The following is an 18768-nucleotide window of genomic DNA, read 5'->3' on the forward strand; positions in this document are numbered from 1 at the left end:
ACTATTAGAAAATAAGCAACCACTAGTACTAGCCTGTTTTCACCATTCATAACCATATTTTTCCCTATTTTAACCATATGTAAAATAAAATAGTCTAGAAATGATTAAAACATCATTTAAATTATGTTGCAACGAGCCATGTAGCACTTCATATTTTAGCTAATATTTTTTAAATAACTTTATTGCATGAACATTATACCACCATCCACTGAACAGCAGAATTCAAACATCGCATCTACTGATGACTGTGGCCTTCATAGAGGCTTTCTCTGTTTTCTGTCCATGGAAAGTACACTTCCAACAGCCTGAAGGTGAGGATTTGGAGCTACAAACAGCTCCAGCCCCTTCCTGAATTCACAGAACACTAGGAAAAATGACTGCAACACCAGTCATACTGGATCTTGAGATAACAAACACATTGAGTTTTTTTTTGTTAAAAACAAGCTTTAACCTTATGCTCTGCAAGAAATTGTATTTTGAAATTATTGTGTTGGTGACATTTTATGGACATTGCCATTGTGCCCTTGAGATAACTAAGACGTGGGTGTCACCCAGTCACTGCAGTGCCTAACCTTGCATTATGTTTCTTATTTATAATTAATAATAATAATTGCTTACACTTATATAGTGCTTTTCTGGACACTCCACTTAAAGCGCTTTACAGGTAATGGGGACCCCCCTCCACCACCACCAATGTGCAGCCCCACCTGGATGATGTGACAGCAGCCATAGTGACCAGTAGTCTCACCACACATCAGCTATCAGTGGGGAGGAGAGCAGAGTAATGAACTCAATTCATAGATGGGGATTATTAGGAGGCCATGATTGGTAAGGGCCAATGGGAAATTTGGCCAGGACGCCAGGGTTACACCCCTACTCTTTACGAGAAACGCCCTGGGATTTTTAATGACCACAGAGAATCAGGACCTCGGTTTTACGTCTCATCCAAAGGACGCCGCCTGTTTACAGTATAGTGTCTCCACCACTATACTGGGGCATTAGGACCCACATGGAGCCCAGGGTGAACGCCCCCTGCTGGCCCCACTAACATCTCTTCCAACAGCAGCCTTAGTTTTTCCCAGGAGGTCTTTCCAGGAAGTTTCCCAAGAGTTTTTCCCAAGTGTTAATTTCACTTGAACATTAAGACTGCATGTGCTGTTATCTGTCTGGCTCTCTGGATCCTCTACAACGAGCTGTGTTGTTAGTAGGCTAACGGATTGACAACAAATATCTTGGGACAGACGGGAGAGTAGCACAGGGATATCACCAGCATTTGTTTTGTGCGACTTCTTTTGATCTTCTCTTTCTGTGGCATCAAGGGTATCATGTCCCATGGTAACATGTTAATGTCTTGACGTGTTTCGTCTATATAACCATGGCTGATCCATCCATTTTCTAAATGATTCTTCCAATTCAGGGTCAAAGGGGAGCCAGAGCCTTACCCGGCAAGCAACAGGCACAAGTCAGGGTACACCCCAGAGGGGAAGCAAGTCCTACACAGGGGAGCACACAGATACACACACTACGGCCAATTTCCCAGGAGCCAATTAACTTACTAGTATGATTTTGGACTATGGAAGCAAACCCATGAAAACACAGGGAGAACATTTAAAACTCCATGCAGATACAGTAGCACCCCAGAAATTGAACCCAGGGCCTCCCCATTGCGAGGCAGCAATGCTAATCACTGTGCCATCATGCCTTTTTTTATTCCAGTTAAAACTGAATATTGTGGAATTGGTTAACTGGTTGATAAATCACACGTAAACAGTGGTTATTTGGGAAAAAGTGTGCAGTTTTCTCCTGTATCTGCTTGCCCCTTTCCTGCCTTTGCACACTCACTTTAAAGTTACAAATAACATGAAGTCAGCCCCACCTAACAGCCATGATTGAAGATTGTGGTGGCAAACCCGTTCCTTTTACACTCACACCAGGATGTATACACTACTGTGAACACAAGAGTAAAGAATAAAAACTGCCTAATCTAAGATTTGAGAAAGAAATGCAGTTTTAGATGGGACAAAAGCTTTGCAAAACATTTAGAAGAGATTTTATTTCATCAGTCTTTTGGTGTAAATTTTTGGGTTCAGATTAAATACTGAAAGTTTTGAAAGATCTTGGAATTGTAGTTGAGTAATTCGTTTTAGAGAGAGGTGTTTGAAAACACCCCTTGTCCACACAAAGTAGGTTGTACAGCATAGCAAGACAAAACAGCAATATATTTAATGTACCAAATCCACATCTGTGTTCAAACTCAAATTTCTTACGGGCTGTAACAGTGTGAAGATTGTAAAACTGGAAAAGGCTCAATATGCTTTAGTGCGATTAGTTTCCCTGAACTCCGAAGGAGACTGATTCGGGCTATAGGGAGGATTGAGGGAGATGAGCACTCTGGGCTTCTCACTGCCCCGTCGCCTGGATGTGCCGAAGGCTCTCCTTCACTCGAACAAACTCGGGAATGTTCTCCTGGTCCTCTCTGCGCTTCCTCTCCTCCCGCTCGTACTGCGAAAAAAGATATCAGCGTGGTTACCGGACACAGCTCAGAGACGCAGGAAGGCTGGGAGTCATTAGGGATAGGAAGCCCTGCACAGGCATGTCTGAAAACATTAAATGGACAGCAGCAAATAGATTTAGTTTTTTTATAATAATAACTTCTTGGATGATGATGATGAAAATAATTAATAATTGCTTAGACTTATATAGCACTTTTCTGGACACTTAAAATTCTTTACAGGTAATGGGGACTCTCCCCCACCACCACCAATGTGCAGCCCCACCTGGATGATGCGACAGCAGCCATAGTGACCAGTACACTCACCACACATCAGCTATCAGGGTATGTGGGGATGAGAACAGAGTGATGAAGACAGCTCAAAGAAGGGGGTTATTAGGAGGCCACGATTGGTAAGGGCCAAAGGGAAATTTGGCCAGGATGCCAGGGTAACACCCCTACTCTTTTCGAGAAACATCCTGGGATTTTTAATAACCACAGAGAGTCAGGACCTCGGTTTTATATCTCATCCAAAGGATGGCGCCTTTTTACAGTATAGTGTCCCCATAACTATACTGGGGCATTAGGACCCACAGAGACTGCAGGGTGAGTGCCCCCTGCTGGCCTCACTAACATCACTTCCAGCCACAACCTTAGTTTTTCCCAGGAGGTCTCCCATCCAGGTACTGAGCAGGCTCACACCTGCTGAGCTTCAGTGGGCTGCCAGGTGTGAGTTGCAGGGTTACATGGCTGCTGGCATTTTTGAAAAAATTGTATGTTGCCAGGCATTTATTTTCCTTTTACCTCTTTGAATTTCTAATCAGTGTCGAAGTATCTGCTGTCAGTCTGTCCACTCCTTTCACCCAGCTGAGGTGGGGGTGGAAGGGGCAGCTCTCACTGCTGTCCCAAGAGCCATGGGGGGAAGTTAGTGATTTCATGGCCAGTTACTTCAATCCCCCACACCCTGAAGAATCAAGGTGAACTGGGCCTCACTAACAGGAAGTTAGCACACAGCACACACTGGAACCAGCACTTGACTGGTTAAACCAATCAGGGAACCATTGGTTCTTTTAATGTTAACATAAACCAGTTTACACATACTTTTGTTTGTAATTTTGCCCTGTAGCTCATGGTCATGTGCTGTACGGGTTTTTCATTTTAGCATTGCTTTAGTCCAAGGCTGTGGGCCTTCCACTCCCCTGTGTGACTTGTTTTAAATAATCAGCAACTTAACTGATGCAATGATCCCGTTTATTATCGTTTCAAGCTTGTTGTCACAGTTCATTATGAGTTGACAGGCAGGGCCCCAGGTTAAAGGGCCTGCATTGCTGAACAAGGCCAGTGTGCTGTTTGATGATGTCGTACCTCCTGCAGTTTCTGCTGTCTTTTGCGGAGCTCCTGCTCGAGGTCGGAGGGCGGCTGGAGGGCCTGTTCCTGCTCGCGGTGCTGCTCCAGTCTCCTCTGCTCCAGGACTCGCTGCAGCTCCGGCTTCTCCCCTGGCAACAGGCCCCTGCAGCACCAGAAAGCTCAGTCATCTGCAGGTCGAGGTGAGACAGACTGCCCCTCCAAAGCTCAGGGCAGGAAAAGGCAGACTGCCCCCCCCATAGCGCAGGGCAGGAAAGGGCAGACTGCCTCCCCCCATAGCGCAGGGCAGGAAAGGGCAGACTGCCTCACCCCCCCATAGCGTAGGGCAGGAAAGGGCAGACTGCCCCCACCCCCACCCCCCATAGCGTTAGGCAGGAGAGGGCCGACTGTCCCAACCCCCACACCCCATAGCGGGTGGCAGGAAAGGACAGACTGCCCCCCCCCCCCATAGCACAGGGCAGGAGAGGGCAGCATCGACTCACACAGGGGTAGAACAGGAAACTGCAGCACCATCCCTCCTATAGAGCAGGGCAGGACACTTACATGCAGCTCCATTGTGAAGCAAGAGCATAGTTACAGACAATGCACTGTTCATAGCCCACAGCTGTTTGAGCCAGAGCACTGTGTTTTATGTCAGTTCTGTGTTTCTTTGCTGCACATTCTCTTCAAAACAGAATGGTACAAAATTCAAAATTCAAATTTAAAATTCTAACCACATCATCGGAAAAGCTCATGACTTCAAAGGGGACATGGAAAGCAGGCTTAGCCTTTAACCTGGAAAAAAGAAACATCTGCCACTCCTTTTCAACAGACATCCTCTGCTAAACAAATAGTTTTCAGGGTGGTCAGGTCCTCTGCTCAAAGGGTGCTTGTCCATCAGGAAAGCTTTCCAAACTGCACCTTGTACCCAGGAAGCACAGGGTGCAAGACAGGACTGAACTCTGGCCGGGATTCCAGCCTGTCACTGGGCATGTGTGCACACATTCATGCACACACGGACAATTCAGACGCACCAACTAATCTAGTCAGTCTCCTGCCAAGGGAAGCTGTAAGCCTGCATGTGTTGCATAACAAAATCATTGCACAGACCTGCTCTTTTGCTTCTGTCATTGCTGTGCACATCAGAATCTTAAAAAGTCATTATTAACATGGCTTCTCAGTTCTCTGGCAGCGAGTGGTGAAACTTTGCCTTGAGGGGGTATCCTGCGGAATTCAAGCTCAGCCTGTGAAGGCAAGTGCTGTGGACTTACTGGCCGAATTTCCCATTGGCCTTTACCAGTCATGGCCTCCTAATAATCCCCATCTCTGACCTGGCTTCATTACTCTGCTCTCCTCCCCACTGATAGATGGTGTGTGCTGAGGGTACTGGTCACTATGGCTGCTTTCACATCATCCAGGTGGGGCTGTACACTGGTGGTGGAGGAGGGGAGACCCCATTACCTGTAAAGCGCTTTGAGCAATTATTATTATTATTATTATTATTATTATTATTATTATTATTATTATTAAAGAACAAGTCAAACTAGACTCCCATGATGGTTCCATTCCGCACTCGGAGAGCTTGGAGAACCCTGCCCGATCAGGGAGACTGGGAGCCAGGCCTGGCAGTGGTGTTCGCTGGCCAGTGCCTGGTAGCCTGGGCACTGATGTCTCAGTTTTAAAGGGCTACATTGAACCACTGTGTGGGCTCACCACACGGGTCACGTGCGATGCCAATCACATGATGGGCATGAGCGTCATGGATCTGGACTGACTAGACCCTGGCAACTAACAACTAAGAAAAGAAAAATAAACTACAAGAACGTTGCTTCAACAGCATCAGCAAACAGTGATTTTCAGAATCACAGTTGTTCACCCTTCATATCCTGTGTATTTTTAAGCAGTGGGCCCTGGTCTTAAATCCACCGATTAAAGCTGATTAAACGTGGTCATTACAGTAAAAATAGAAAAGGGTATGATCAGGAATGAAATATATTGACTGTATTCACAATTCACAATCAGTGTTGCAGCAGTAATGAGGAGACAAATATGCACGTTTGTAGACCTCAGAATACATCAAAGTTCTTCAAAGCCCATTTGTTTGTTTTCAAACAAAGCCATCATGCTACCAGACCATTAATCCTGGAGTTAAGTGGATGAGAAAGACTGAGATGTGCTTTCTTGAAATAGGCAGTGGAAAGTTGTGTCCTCAATATAAAGAGTCTGTTTATCCTACTGTCCTGGTCTGCAGACAAGCCTGAGTCACCCCAGGCTGTTAAGAGGCTGTGGCTTTTAGCTTCATCTAGTTCATTCTATTTTTCTTCTTGCTAGATGTGGTTCGGTGTGACAGGTAAATACTCTGTTAGACCTGAAATGGTGGAAAAAGTTCAGTTTTGAGGTAATGTGTGGAGATCTTTACTGTGCTTTTCAGTTACACTAAGTTTTCTATTTTTATTGCCAAAGTGTTAAGTTGTTCAGATAATTGCTTGGCACAAAAAAGCATTCATACTTTGGTACAATTTGGCAACGGCATTGGTTAAATAATGGAAAAATGGACACTACTGTTGTTTAAAACAAGATCCCACTGCACCTTCTACACCTGCAATAGGCAACATCTGCACAGATATAAGCGACACTTGTCCATGTAGTTTTGGTAATACTGTTGACAATTTTGATGACAGTTCAAAATCATGCAGTTTTCCCCCCTCTTTGGCCTTCATTGAAATTAAAACCAGAAACAGGGTTTTTATGTCAAGGATCTCCAAATCTGGTAACAGTCGGGCAGATTCTGACTGGTCTTAAAACATCAGCTGCCTCAGACCTGTGCAGGAGGCTTACATCTGTCCAACTGAGGAAAAAAAACCATGAATTCACAATCGCTATGGTTTAAACTTACTAGGACTGTCGCCCTTGAAGATTAGACAAGATGAACCCAGATCAAGCAAGATAGGTTAAATTGATAATATAATAATAATTGCTTACACTTATATAGCGCTTTTCTGGACATTCCACTCAAACCGCTTTACAGGTAATGGGGTCTCCCCTCCATCACCCCCAATGTGCAGCATCTACCTGGATGATGCAACGGCAGCCATAGTGCGCCAGAATGCTCACCACACACCAGCTATCAGTGGGGAGAAGAGCAGAGTAATGAAGCCAATTCATAGATATACTCTTAAATGCCTCTATTGTGTTTTTATACCAACAGTATTGCTTACTAGATCTAAACCTGTGCATCCACTAGCAATGACTCCTATAAGTCATTGCTGGTGATGGTGCTCTAGTTCCTGTAATACACTGGCATCAGTCCAGCGCTGTGGCCCATGCTCCGGTAACAGACTTCAGCCTGCGGCGACCCTCACTGGGAGTAGGGACTGGCTGATGATGGGGATGGGGCGATTACTCAATGCAAAGTCACGCAGAGCTCTCTGCTTACGTTTTGTGAGCAAGCAGCAGCTCGCGGTGCAGATCCTGATGGCTGGGCGAATCCAGGATGGGGTTGGTCAGCTTTCTCGGCCGGATGACATCAGGGGGCCTGTTCACAGCCTGGTGCGTGGGAGACATCCGACAGACGTAGTTCTCTGGAATGAAGAAGCACGGATGCCGATCAGTGGGGCTTCCCTACAGGTGAATGCAACAGAAGACTGGGGCAGTAGGGCCCAAAAGGTGCTTCAAAGGTCTTCAGCTGTAGTTGATTTAAAGAGATGACTAAAACCTGTTGGAATGACAATTTGCATTTAGATAAGTTAAGATCACTTTATTGGCCATATACAATTAATTGTATTAGGAATTTGTCTGTTCACATTCCTATTTTTGGTAGAATCCCAACCTGTGGCAAGAGTAATTAAGAGGTCTAAGCTGGAGTGGCAAAGAGACATCTGTGTGACCCTTGATGATGAGGGTTTCTGACAACCTTGGTTTAATTTGGGGTATTTTTTGCTTAGATTGTCTGCCCATACAAATCTGTCACTTTTCTTTTAAAACCAAACAAATTAGTAAAAATATTCTTGAACAGAGTGTTGCTCAGAAAATCTTTCACACAGAGATGGATATTCCTGTAGCTGTCACAAACATATACAGGAAGGAAAGTAAGACTGAACAGGATTAACAGCAAAAGCCTGGAAATAGATGCTAATGTTAGAAAGGATTATGGGTAAATGGGTGTAAGATTTTATGTAAGAGGGTTACATAAGTTGCTTCATCAAGTTTCTCTCCAATGTTTACTTCCTCTACTTCAAGGAAATATAACAGACCTCTCATCCTCTGTTTAAAGAAATAAAGGGTACCTTGTCTCCACTTTTAAACTCTTACCAAAAGCAGAGCTGGATTTCAGTTTTATTAGTAAGACATTATAGTCACCAGCCAATACGTTTTTACAAGAGGGCTTAGCATAAAGATTAATCTTAAAAATATGGCATAAACTCAAAAATTGCTTCAATATTCAGATTCACATAAGCTTTTTGACATTTATGCTTTAGATTTGCTCTGTAAAGAGGATCTCTTAAATTGTTCATTTCAACCTGCTTATCATCAAGAACATCTGAGCTTTTTAGTTGAAATATGTGTCCGCTCTGCTCATTGCTATTTAGACTAGAGTATATTCAGAAAATGCAACTGTTAAATTTAATAATCAGCATTCATCTGTACTAATGTATCAGGATGTTTCCAAACTGCAACTGTTATGCATCGTTTTAATGCCTAGAATTCATAAAGAAATCCAAGGCTATTGGATGTTAAGGGTTAAAATCATTTAAATAACGATAAATACAGATAACTTGAAAGTTATCAATTAAAAACACATAAGATATCTTGCACCTAGCCACACCAAGACTATGAAGAATAAATTGTCTTGGCATCTTAAAAATAAATGCCAAATATGAGCCAAAACATATAGCATAAGTCAGCTTTCATGCACAGACACGAGACAGTATATAGAACACCAACACCAGACTGCAAACACTGAATTCTCAAAATCTTACTGTACCTTTCCTTGGGTTTCTGAACCCCGGCTTCTGCAGAATTCACCCCGTTAGGAAAAAAAACAACAGAAAGAAAATGATTAATTTGAGGAAATGGTTATTTGTTATTTTAAAGGATAAAAATCAGGTTCCCCTTGCAGAGCACTTGACTAGCAGGCCCCTGTGCAATCCACAAGAGAACAGGAAATACACTCTAAATATGCAAACAGACCATATAGTATTATGCACCAAATGGTGGCTTATGCAACAGCTTGTAAAAAGTAGATTAAATAATTATTTGCATTGATGTAGTGCTTTTTATCCAGAAGCATTGCCAAGCCCTTTGCACAGTGAAAATTAAGTATTGGTACAATGAAGTGAAACGTGATTTTTGCTGTGCACTAAAATAACACACATTTCAGATCAAAACATACAAATGAGACAAAAGAAGATAGTGTCAGCTTTTACTGGATATTTTTGTGCATTCGTGTTTAACCTCGTTATGGTTAAAAATGTTTTTGTGTTCAATCCCTCTCCCAGTTTAAGGTCAGAATGAGTATTGAGACAAATGAATGGCTATTGCCCAAATAACTGCTCAGGTTTTCTATGTTGCAATATTTGTGATAACATAGAAGAGCTGTGAATGACTTTTCGGGTCAGCCTCTAGAGTTAGAAGACATTAACCCAGATGAAGAGAGTGTTGTCCATGATGGAAAAAACCAAGACATCATTATACTTCATCTGCTCCTTGAGAGAAGCAAACTACCTGGGTAAAGCATGACCATTCTGCACATTCTTCAGTCCCACAACAGGAAGAACAGGTGCAGAGGTAAACAAGTCCTTCACCAGTTGCATTAAGAGATAACTTCATGGAGGCCAGATTGTGCTCAACGAGAGTGGAGTTTAGCCAGGACACTGGTGTTATCACCCTGGATCAAGCTACTGAACAGTGGGATTCTTATTCATCCTTAAGCACCCAGCATGATTTATTCCCAAAGAAACTCTACTCAAAGCAATGTGTGCAATTTGAAGACCAAAAAATCCCAGAAAACGCGTGGCCCATTTACAGGTTAAATGTTCACATCAATCTCCTCTCAGCTTTAAAAAAGTTTAGCTTTGGCATCAGTAAACCTCTACTTCAGTTAAAGCTTCTCTTGGTCTTCTGAGGATGAGGTAATGGTTTCAGGATAGACAAGTTTTATGTTTAAGCAGACTATATTTGCAATCCCTTAATCTTTTATATTAAACTGCACAGTCAAAAAAGAGAAAAAATAAATTTAGTGGGACATGTGGTTACATCTAACATAAAAATAAGCACATAGTGACGTACAGAGGTATACAGTTTTGAACCACCAATGTGCTATACAGAGTAGACAAAACCACATTTGGACACAGTAATGCACAGGAGTCTCTCAGTGTCGCAACATCAATAACGGTAAATAGGGCTGTGTATTTATTTCCATAGGGTTGTATAAATAATTGGATTACATTATTTGAACCCCTCTCATTTGATATTAATTATTAACCTGGATAAGTGACTTACATTTGTACCCACTTATACAGCCTGGTTTTTAATGGACAAACTCAAGTGAAGTACCTTGCATGAGGGTACAACAGCTGTGCTGCACACAGGATCTGAATCGGGAATCCTCCAAGGAGTGGAGAGCCCTGACTATTATTCTATATTGCTGTCCCTAGCACAGTATCACCCATAAATTGGAGTATTTACCTGTAATATTTTTATGACCAGCTGTCTGGACTTTAAGGAACAGGACACTATGAGAACTTTTGTTGAATGTTTGTGATGTGAGTGTTTATTGTAGAGTAATTCCCCACTGTATGTGTACATCATTAGCTGGTGGCCTATTAAAAGCTGAAGAGATTGTGAAGACAATTATGTTGAGGATTCAATATATGTCAGTTTGAGCCCAGATGACTAAGAAACAGTAGAGTCTTAAAACACAATGAGAAATTGCTTCAGAATTTCAATATTCTTTTTTTGTTACAATTAATCATATCAACTGACTAAAGGCAAAAATGGAAACGGAAGACAGAGTTGCACACCCTGATTAAAGTCAATGTCCCTTACTAAATATATTTATGTGCTCTGGAGGAAACTCACTTCTGAATGCATCACCCAAGAAACTAATATAAACCATCAATAAAAATAGAAGACTGCGAGAACAGGTCCTCTTTGCAAACTGAAAAATAAGCAAATTAGTCAAGTCTGCTCTCTGCTGGATAGTTTATTGGAGATCTGTAAGGTGCACATCACAACAGTGCTTGAATAACAGCCTTGACCTTTAAGATGTGGAAGGCCAAATGCAAAATGTTAGAGAAAAATGTTAGATCCCATGTTCCAAAAAACTGGGGTTTTTAGTGTTAAGTAGCAATATTGAAGGATGCACCATTATGTGAATTACAACGCAGTCACTACTTGGCGATACCAGCAGAATGTCAGTCATCATTTCCACCTTGAGATCCACTGATGGTGAGTGAGTGCCCACTGAGCATCATTAGAGTGAATGGGTGGGGACAAGTTTTCTCTGAGAAGGTACAACTCGCAGATATGCTTGTTACCCACGGTTGATTCATGTATCAAAGTCACAAGTTTCTCTCACTCATCTACCCAATGAAAGGGCAATGACCTGGAAGCTGCATACTATTTCACACACTGGGTACAAATAATGCAATAAGGGAACATTAACAATAGTTGGCCATAAGATCTCGACTTGGAGAAAGTAAACTGAGAGATATGAAATAATAATAAGCTATTTTATATAACACCTTTAAAAGTGGCTTCTCAGAGTGTCACTTTATAGAACGAGAAAAAAATACACAAGGAGAAAGCAGAATTAAACAGTTACAATGATGTACACATACAGTGGGGAATTACTTTACAATAAACACTCACATCACAAACATTCAACAAAAGTTCTCATAGTGTCCTGTTCCTTAAAGTCCAGACAGCTGGTCATAAAAATATTACAGGTAAATACTCCAATTTATGGGTGATACTGTGCTAGGGACAGCAATATAGAATAATAGTTTCTGTTTGTAATACAGAAAGAAAGCAAGCCTGGTTTGAATAGAAGATTTTTGTGTCTAGATTTAAATTTAAAAGGATCCTTATTCTAGGGGACTTTAATATACACATTGATTCAACCTCTTCCAGTCTGGCTAAAGACTTCCTTTCTCTTTTGGGATGCTTTGACCTTGCTCAGTTTGTTTGTACCCCTACACATAACAAAGGACACACCTTAGATCTAATTATTGCAAATGACTCCTTTGTCTCCCACTGCTCCCCCCTTGATCTAGGCCTCTCTGACCACTTAGCCATTCTCTTCAATCTGGAATTACCTGTTTCTAACACTTCCCCCTCACGCTCTGTAAATTTCCGCAACTGGCGATCAATTGATCACCCAAGGTTTGCAAATTCTGTTCTGTCCTCCTTATCCTGTTTCTCTTCCTCTGACCCTCTAGAGGACAAAATACAGTTACTTGACAATGCTCTTTTATCTACCCTCGACACCTTTGCTCCTTTAAAAACTCGAACCATCTCCTTCTCTCGCCCTGCCCCCTGGTACAATGACCATCTGCGCTTCATGAAGGCAGCCTCTCGCAAACTTGAGCGTAGGTGGCGTCTTTCCGGGCTAAATGTACATTATCAGGCCTGGAGAGATTACTTATCTGATTATAAGGTTACTATAGAGTCTGCTAGATCCACCTACTTCTCTCACATCATTGAAAATCACCAAAACAATCCCAGACATCTTTTCTCCACCATCAACAGACTGCTCAAGCCAAACTGCCCCACCACATTACCTGCCTCATCACAACTTTGCAACACATTCTTAGATTTCTTTAGTTCTAAGATTGACAACATCCGGCATCACATTCTCTCCACTACGGATATAATTTCCACACCTCCTCCCTCCTCATCCAACTTCTCTGGTTCCCGTCTCTCCAGCTTCTCTCTTCTTGACTCAGCATCCCTAAACAAACTAGTTACGCGCATGAAACCCACCACATCTATTTTAGATCCCATTCCCACCACTTTATTCCAGTCCTGTTTCTCTTCTCTCTGTCCCATTGTCCTCAATATAATACATGAATCCTTGAGCACCGGCATTGTACCAACGGTCCTCAAAACTGCTGCTATTACCCCAGTGCCAAAGAAGCCTAACATGGCTCTCGACAATCTTAACAACTTTCGCCCCATCTCCAACTTACCCTTTCTCTCTAAAATTCTAGAACGTGCTGTCACACTTCAGTTACATAACCACCTCATGACAAACAACCTTTTCGAACCCCTCCAATCTGGCTTCCGTCAACTTCACAGCACAGAAACCGCCCTAGTCAAAGTCACCAACGATCTCCAAATAGCTTCTGATTCTGGTTCTCTTTCCATACTCATCCTTCTTGATCTCAGTGCTGCCTTTGACACTGTTGACCATAACATCTTGCTTTCTCGTCTCGAGACTGTGTTTGGAGTCTCTGACACTGCCCTCAAATGGTTTAAGTCTTACCTCACTGATCGCTGTCACTTTGTCTCTCTCAATGGGTACAGGTCTGAAATTGGTCTTGTCAAGTCTGGTGTCCCTCAGGGCTCAATACTGGGCCCCTTGCTCTTCAGCATTTACATGTTCCCACTTGGTCAGCTTTTAAGATCACATGGCCTCAGCTTTCATTTTTACGCTGACGATACTCAAATATACATCCATACCAAACCCGACACTGATGTGGCTGTCTCTATTCTATCTAATTGCATCTCTGACATAAAAATTTGGATGACTCAAAACTTCCTTCATCTTAACTGTGACAAGACTGAATTCATGATTATTGGTACCCCCCATCAACTTCGTAAAGCCAGTCCTGTAACCCTGTCTGTAGATGGCTCTGTACTTGAGCTCCAATCAAAATTGAAAAACCTTGGGGTTATATTCGATTCTGGCTTAACATTCGACCCACATGTACAGCATACTGTCAAAACATCTTTTTTTCACCTTAGAAATATCGCAAGACTACGCCCTATGCTATCATTAACTGTGGCTGAAAAGCTGATCAACATATTTGTATTCTCTCGAATTGACTACTGCAATGCTCTGCTCCCTGGGGTATCTAAATCTACTCTGAACAAGCTGCAGTATGTCCAAAATTCAGCAGCCAGAATCCTGACCAGATCTAGTGCAAGTGTTCACATTACTCCTATCCTGGAGTCCTTGCACTGGCTTCCGGTCAAATTCCGCGTAGACTTTAAAATCCTCATGCTCACCTACAAGGCTTTACATGGCTTGGCACCTCAATACCTGTCTGAACTTTTATCGCCCTACTCCCCACCTCGCAACCTCCGCTCTTCAAATTCTGCCCTCCTTACTGTCCCCCAAGCCTGTCTACATTGTATGGGCGACAGGGCCTTCTCCTGCTATGCCCCCAAGCTCTGGAACTCCTTGCCCAAGGATATTAGAGAGTCACCTTCTCTAAACTCCTTCAAATCCAGACTCAAAACCCTCCTTTTCAGAAAAGCCTTTACTTAACTGCTTCCATTCTTCACCCCTCTGCTCTTCTTAATACCATCTTCCACGGTCTCCTCTATTGTTATTGTTGTATTGTTGTAATTATAATTGTGTCCTGTCTTGTGAAATTTTCTTATTTATTGTTGTAGTCTTCTTATTTATTGTTATTGTCATCCTGTAAAGCGCTTTGAGAAGCCACCTTTAAAGGCGCTATATAAAATAAAGTTTATTATTATTATTATTATTATAGATTTGAAAGAATTCAGGGAAGGCTCTCTGGTATCCATAGGGAGAGAATTCCAGAGTTCCAGGGCAGAGCAAGAGAAGGCCCTGTCACCCATAGAGTGTAAGACAGTTTGGGGAAGCAACAGGGAACCAGAATTAGATGAACAAAGATTATGAGGTGGGGAGCAGGAAGAGAAGTCAGACAGGTTCTGAGGTGCCAAGCCATGTAGAGTCTTATAAGTGAGCATGAGGAGTCGACAAAGTTGACAAAACCTAATAGAAAGCCAGTGCAAGGACTCCAGCACAGGAGTAAAGTGATCACTTGAATATGACCTTGTCAGGAGTCAGCTGCTGTATTCTGGACATAATGTAGCTTGTTCAATGTGAATTTAGATCATCAAGCCTGGATCCAATATCACCCCAAAGTAATTTAATTTAGATTGAAACTCAAGCTCAGTACCAGCCACGGATAGGGTTACTGCTTTGGCTTTAAATAGTTGTTGGAAGGTGCCGAGAAGCATTAGAGACAGCCACATCGGTGCCAAGGTTAGTACGCACATAGATTTGAGTATTATCAGCATAGAAATGTTCATTTAGACCATATGATCTTAAACCAGGGCAGTTCCTGTGCTGTGTAGTTGTCTAAAACCAGATTGGAAGGGTTCAAAGAGATTATTTGGAATGAGACAGATGTTTACCTGAATTGTTCAGCATGTTCCAAAATTCCAAAAGGGTTAGGTTAGATACAGGGTGAAAATTGTTTAGCTTTCCCAGAGACATATTTTGTTTTTTTTGGCATGGGGGTAACTGCAGCAGTTCTGAGGGACATTGGTACCACGCGAGTACTCGAGGACTCATTTATTGTCATGTCTATTATTTTATTTGAAATAAAATGAAATCCAATAAGATGCACTTGTGGCACAGCTAACACTTATAACAAAGCTGGATAATCCATCCATCCATTCATTTTTAGCCACTTCATCCAATTCAGGGTTGCAGTGCAATAAGAGCCGTCCTGGCAAGTAATGGGAACCAGTCTATCGCAGGGCACACACAGACAAAAACCTACCAATAGTGGGACAGTGGGAAGAAATTGGAACAAGGGGAGAACATACACACTCCAGGCAGATGGCACCCCAAGAACTGAACCCAAGGACCCAGCAAAGCCAACCACCATTCCATCACGCTGCCCCAAAACTGGAGAATATATATATGATCATGTGACTGATTAGATAAAGGAACCTTTTGGATGCAACAATATGCTGCTGTTTTCCAGCACGAACAGGGTGGCTCTCAGTGTCCGGCCTGTGCAAAGGGATTTTCCGACAGCCAGCATGACAAAATCCCAGCAGATGCCTCTGAAATGATTAACTCCAAAATTAAATCAGATTAAACAGCTAATCACCTGCCTCCCCCCTCAGGTGAAAGGACATGCACTGGTTTTCAGGGAACCAGATGGTACATCGTTCATCAGAGTTGGGTAATACAATGGTAATGTCATGCACTGTTTCATAATATTTTTCAATATAAGAACAATATTACTGAGGGGGGCGGAATGATCCACAAATTTAACAAATTATTTTGAGATATGTTTAGGTCTAACAGTTTGATCTAATTATATCACTATTGTTGTCCCCACTGTTACACTGAAAAGCTATGACTTATTAATTATTAATCAAAGCATCTCATACTTTCACAAAAGATGCCTAGGAACTGGCATCAGCAATGTGGCTGGGCAGTTTGCAACAGACACCCACCACTCTCTGTGTAAAGATGTGCTTCTCCAGGTCAGAATACATTGGCTTTTTAAACAAACAAATCTGCAATTTTTATTGTGTCTCACGTTTTGAGACCAACATATTTATTGTATTTATTTATATAATTTGAACAATCGTGTCAAGTCTCCATATGTTGTACATATGATTTAAGAGTTTATCTTTCTACTCTTACTTTTCTGCATAGCAATATTTCCTTTTCTTTACTAAAGGCCACTCTTAGGAAGAAAAACGAGAAGAACAGCATCACCGACTTATCCCTGTGTGAAGAGAGTCCTTCTTTCTTCAGCTTTGACTTAATTTTTCCTGCACACGCTGGAACAAGTATGTTGCGGAGGACATAAAGCAGGGGACTCAAGCCCTGGCCCCAGAGAGCTCCAATCAGTCTGAATCACAGAGTCTCCAGCCCTGGTCCTGGAGAGCCCCAGTCCAGTCAGTCTAATAGGTCACCTGTTATTACAGATTGGCATCACCTCTAAGCTGCAAAGTCCACTGGTTTAAACTCTCTAACCCACAAAGTAAATATTGTCTTATTTGGACCAAGATGCACATGGTTTTAAGTACTGTAAATATAAAACCTATGTCTGGACTACAAGTCTTTTTTTCCCAGTTAATTATGTGAGCAGACAAGACCAGGGGTGTCTCAGGTCTACAAAGGTTTCAGTCCAGCTGGGCTCTTAATGATTTGAATCAGCTCCAAATGGATTCATTAGACCAATTTCTCATCTTCTCCCAGCTCTTCAGGTGCTGCTATTTTAAACACTTACACCAGCCCCCCAGGAACAGAGCTGGGGACCCCGAACTCAAGTGGTTCTAAAACATTTTCTTGGGGGACCAGTTGAGCTATGAATCACCAGAGCTACAGTAACTGTTGCCTTTACTTGATGTGCTTGCTTGTTTCCGCGCTCTGTCTTGAGTTTCACAGGTAACCCACTTCAAGCATATTGTGTCCGACAAATTCCGCACCCAAATTTGTAAGATAGTGTAACAGACAGATGGAAAGACAATGTATCAGACACCCTCACAGAGAACATCTGCAGAGTTCCAGCTGGTTACCTTTCGGGCAACACAGATAAAAGTTAAAATTCCGAAATTATCAGAGGACTGATATCCATTTCAAATTGCATTCAACGACATAAGATATTGAAGCAAATTAAAAACTATGAACGGAATAGAAAATTTACATTAATTAGCTTGTGATTAAGAACTTGGCTATCGGAAAAACAGCGATGAACCACTGAATCTACATCTTTTATGTCAAAGTAGTCTGTCAGCAAGACCGATGTTCTTAGTCTGGTGTAGCTGCGCCCATAACACTCATAACCCCTACATGTTCTATACGCCACACAAATGTTGCAATACTGCAGTATTGAATCTCAGCGCGATAACAGAAATCGTCATTTTATGCAGGTGTACTGAATAATTCGAATATCCACCAGTATGTCAAACTACTGCAACATCATTGGACATGTCGGAAATACTGCACGGCCCGAAGCCACATTCTACTCAATCACTAAATGAAAACTATTGAGGACCATAGGACCTCATTTTTAAAAACGTTTTTGCGAATTTACACGTTACTATCCCACAGAAATAATGCGCAAGTGCAGCACCTAAAGCGCTGAGAAAGAGTTTTAAATATCAGTTTGCAAGACATAAAAGATTGCAGAAAAAAACCTCTTAGAACATCTGCGAGTGTTATAAAAACTCACTTTTTTTGCGTGCGACCCTCCCATGACGGGGAGACGTCCGACTTCCGACGTAGAGCGATGCAATTCCAGTTTGGATTTTCAGTCCATCAGTTCGATAAATCCTTCTTTCCAGATATACAGAGATCTTGAGAAATGGAGACAGCCCTGTTACGTGAAGCGCAGGTGGTTTTCCGTGAATTCTTTTCAGCTGTTTCTAGACGGATTTTTCAAACCAGTTTTAAGTCGTGCCGTCAGAGAGCTCTGAAATCCCATTACAACAACCAGGCTAAACCTCCGGGGCCGTCCTCCTGCTGCACAAAAAGGGATTTACGCTAATTGTCGCCGACATTGTTGGTTCTATTAAGTAAAATAATGAGAGCTACACTTTCTGTCTACGTCTTTTGAGTCTGATACTTGTACACATGTATCTTGAGTACTTACCCGTACCTGGTACATGCCGAAAATATTAGTAAACAGAACTGGAGGCCTTTAAACCAAACAATACGTATGCTCCACCAGTACTGATACACCAGGACGCATTGAAAGTCTTTTCTAAACAAAATCAATTCCAAACTATGCACTGGAAGCGAAGGGAAATACATTTGGGAATGTATCGCACGACTGTAGTTTTTTTTTCGGATGTTTTCCTCATAGAACTCACTTCAATGATTATTTTTCTCTGAGAGTCCAAGATGGAACTGAAGTCATCAAGTCAGTATAAACGCATATTTAATCTTTATTTAACGCATAAACGTGCGTTTACAATAA

General features: G+C 42.1%; 1 protein-coding gene across 3 annotated transcripts; it reads right to left on the bottom strand.

Annotated features, from left to right (window-relative positions):
• Nucleotides 1-177: 177 nt before the first annotated feature.
• Nucleotides 178-18762, bottom strand: LOC102684591 (protein FAM107B-like). 3 transcript variants are annotated; one of them, XM_015342382.2, is made up of 6 exons: nt 18662-18762; nt 18022-18145; nt 8820-8847; nt 7272-7416; nt 3857-4001; nt 178-2502 (listed from the first exon to the last, which is right to left on the bottom strand). In XM_015342382.2, exons 2-6 carry the CDS (start codon nt 18043-18045, stop codon nt 2401-2403), a joined length of 444 nt encoding a protein of 147 aa, XP_015197868.1. In that variant the 5' UTR covers nt 18046-18145; nt 18662-18762; the 3' UTR covers nt 178-2400. The 3 variants fall into 3 exon arrangements, with proteins under 3 accessions (XP_015197868.1, XP_015197867.1, XP_069046378.1); XM_015342381.2 differs by lacking the exon at nt 18662-18762 and having other exon boundaries at nt 18022-18222; XM_069190277.1 differs by lacking the exon at nt 18662-18762 and having other exon boundaries at nt 8820-8861; nt 18021-18218.
• Between the last annotated feature and the right edge of the window lie 6 nt (nt 18763-18768).

This window comes from Lepisosteus oculatus, chromosome 5 (genome assembly GCF_040954835.1).
Source record: "Lepisosteus oculatus isolate fLepOcu1 chromosome 5, fLepOcu1.hap2, whole genome shotgun sequence".
In the NCBI taxonomy this organism is placed as follows: Eukaryota; Metazoa; Chordata; class Actinopteri; order Semionotiformes; family Lepisosteidae; genus Lepisosteus; species Lepisosteus oculatus.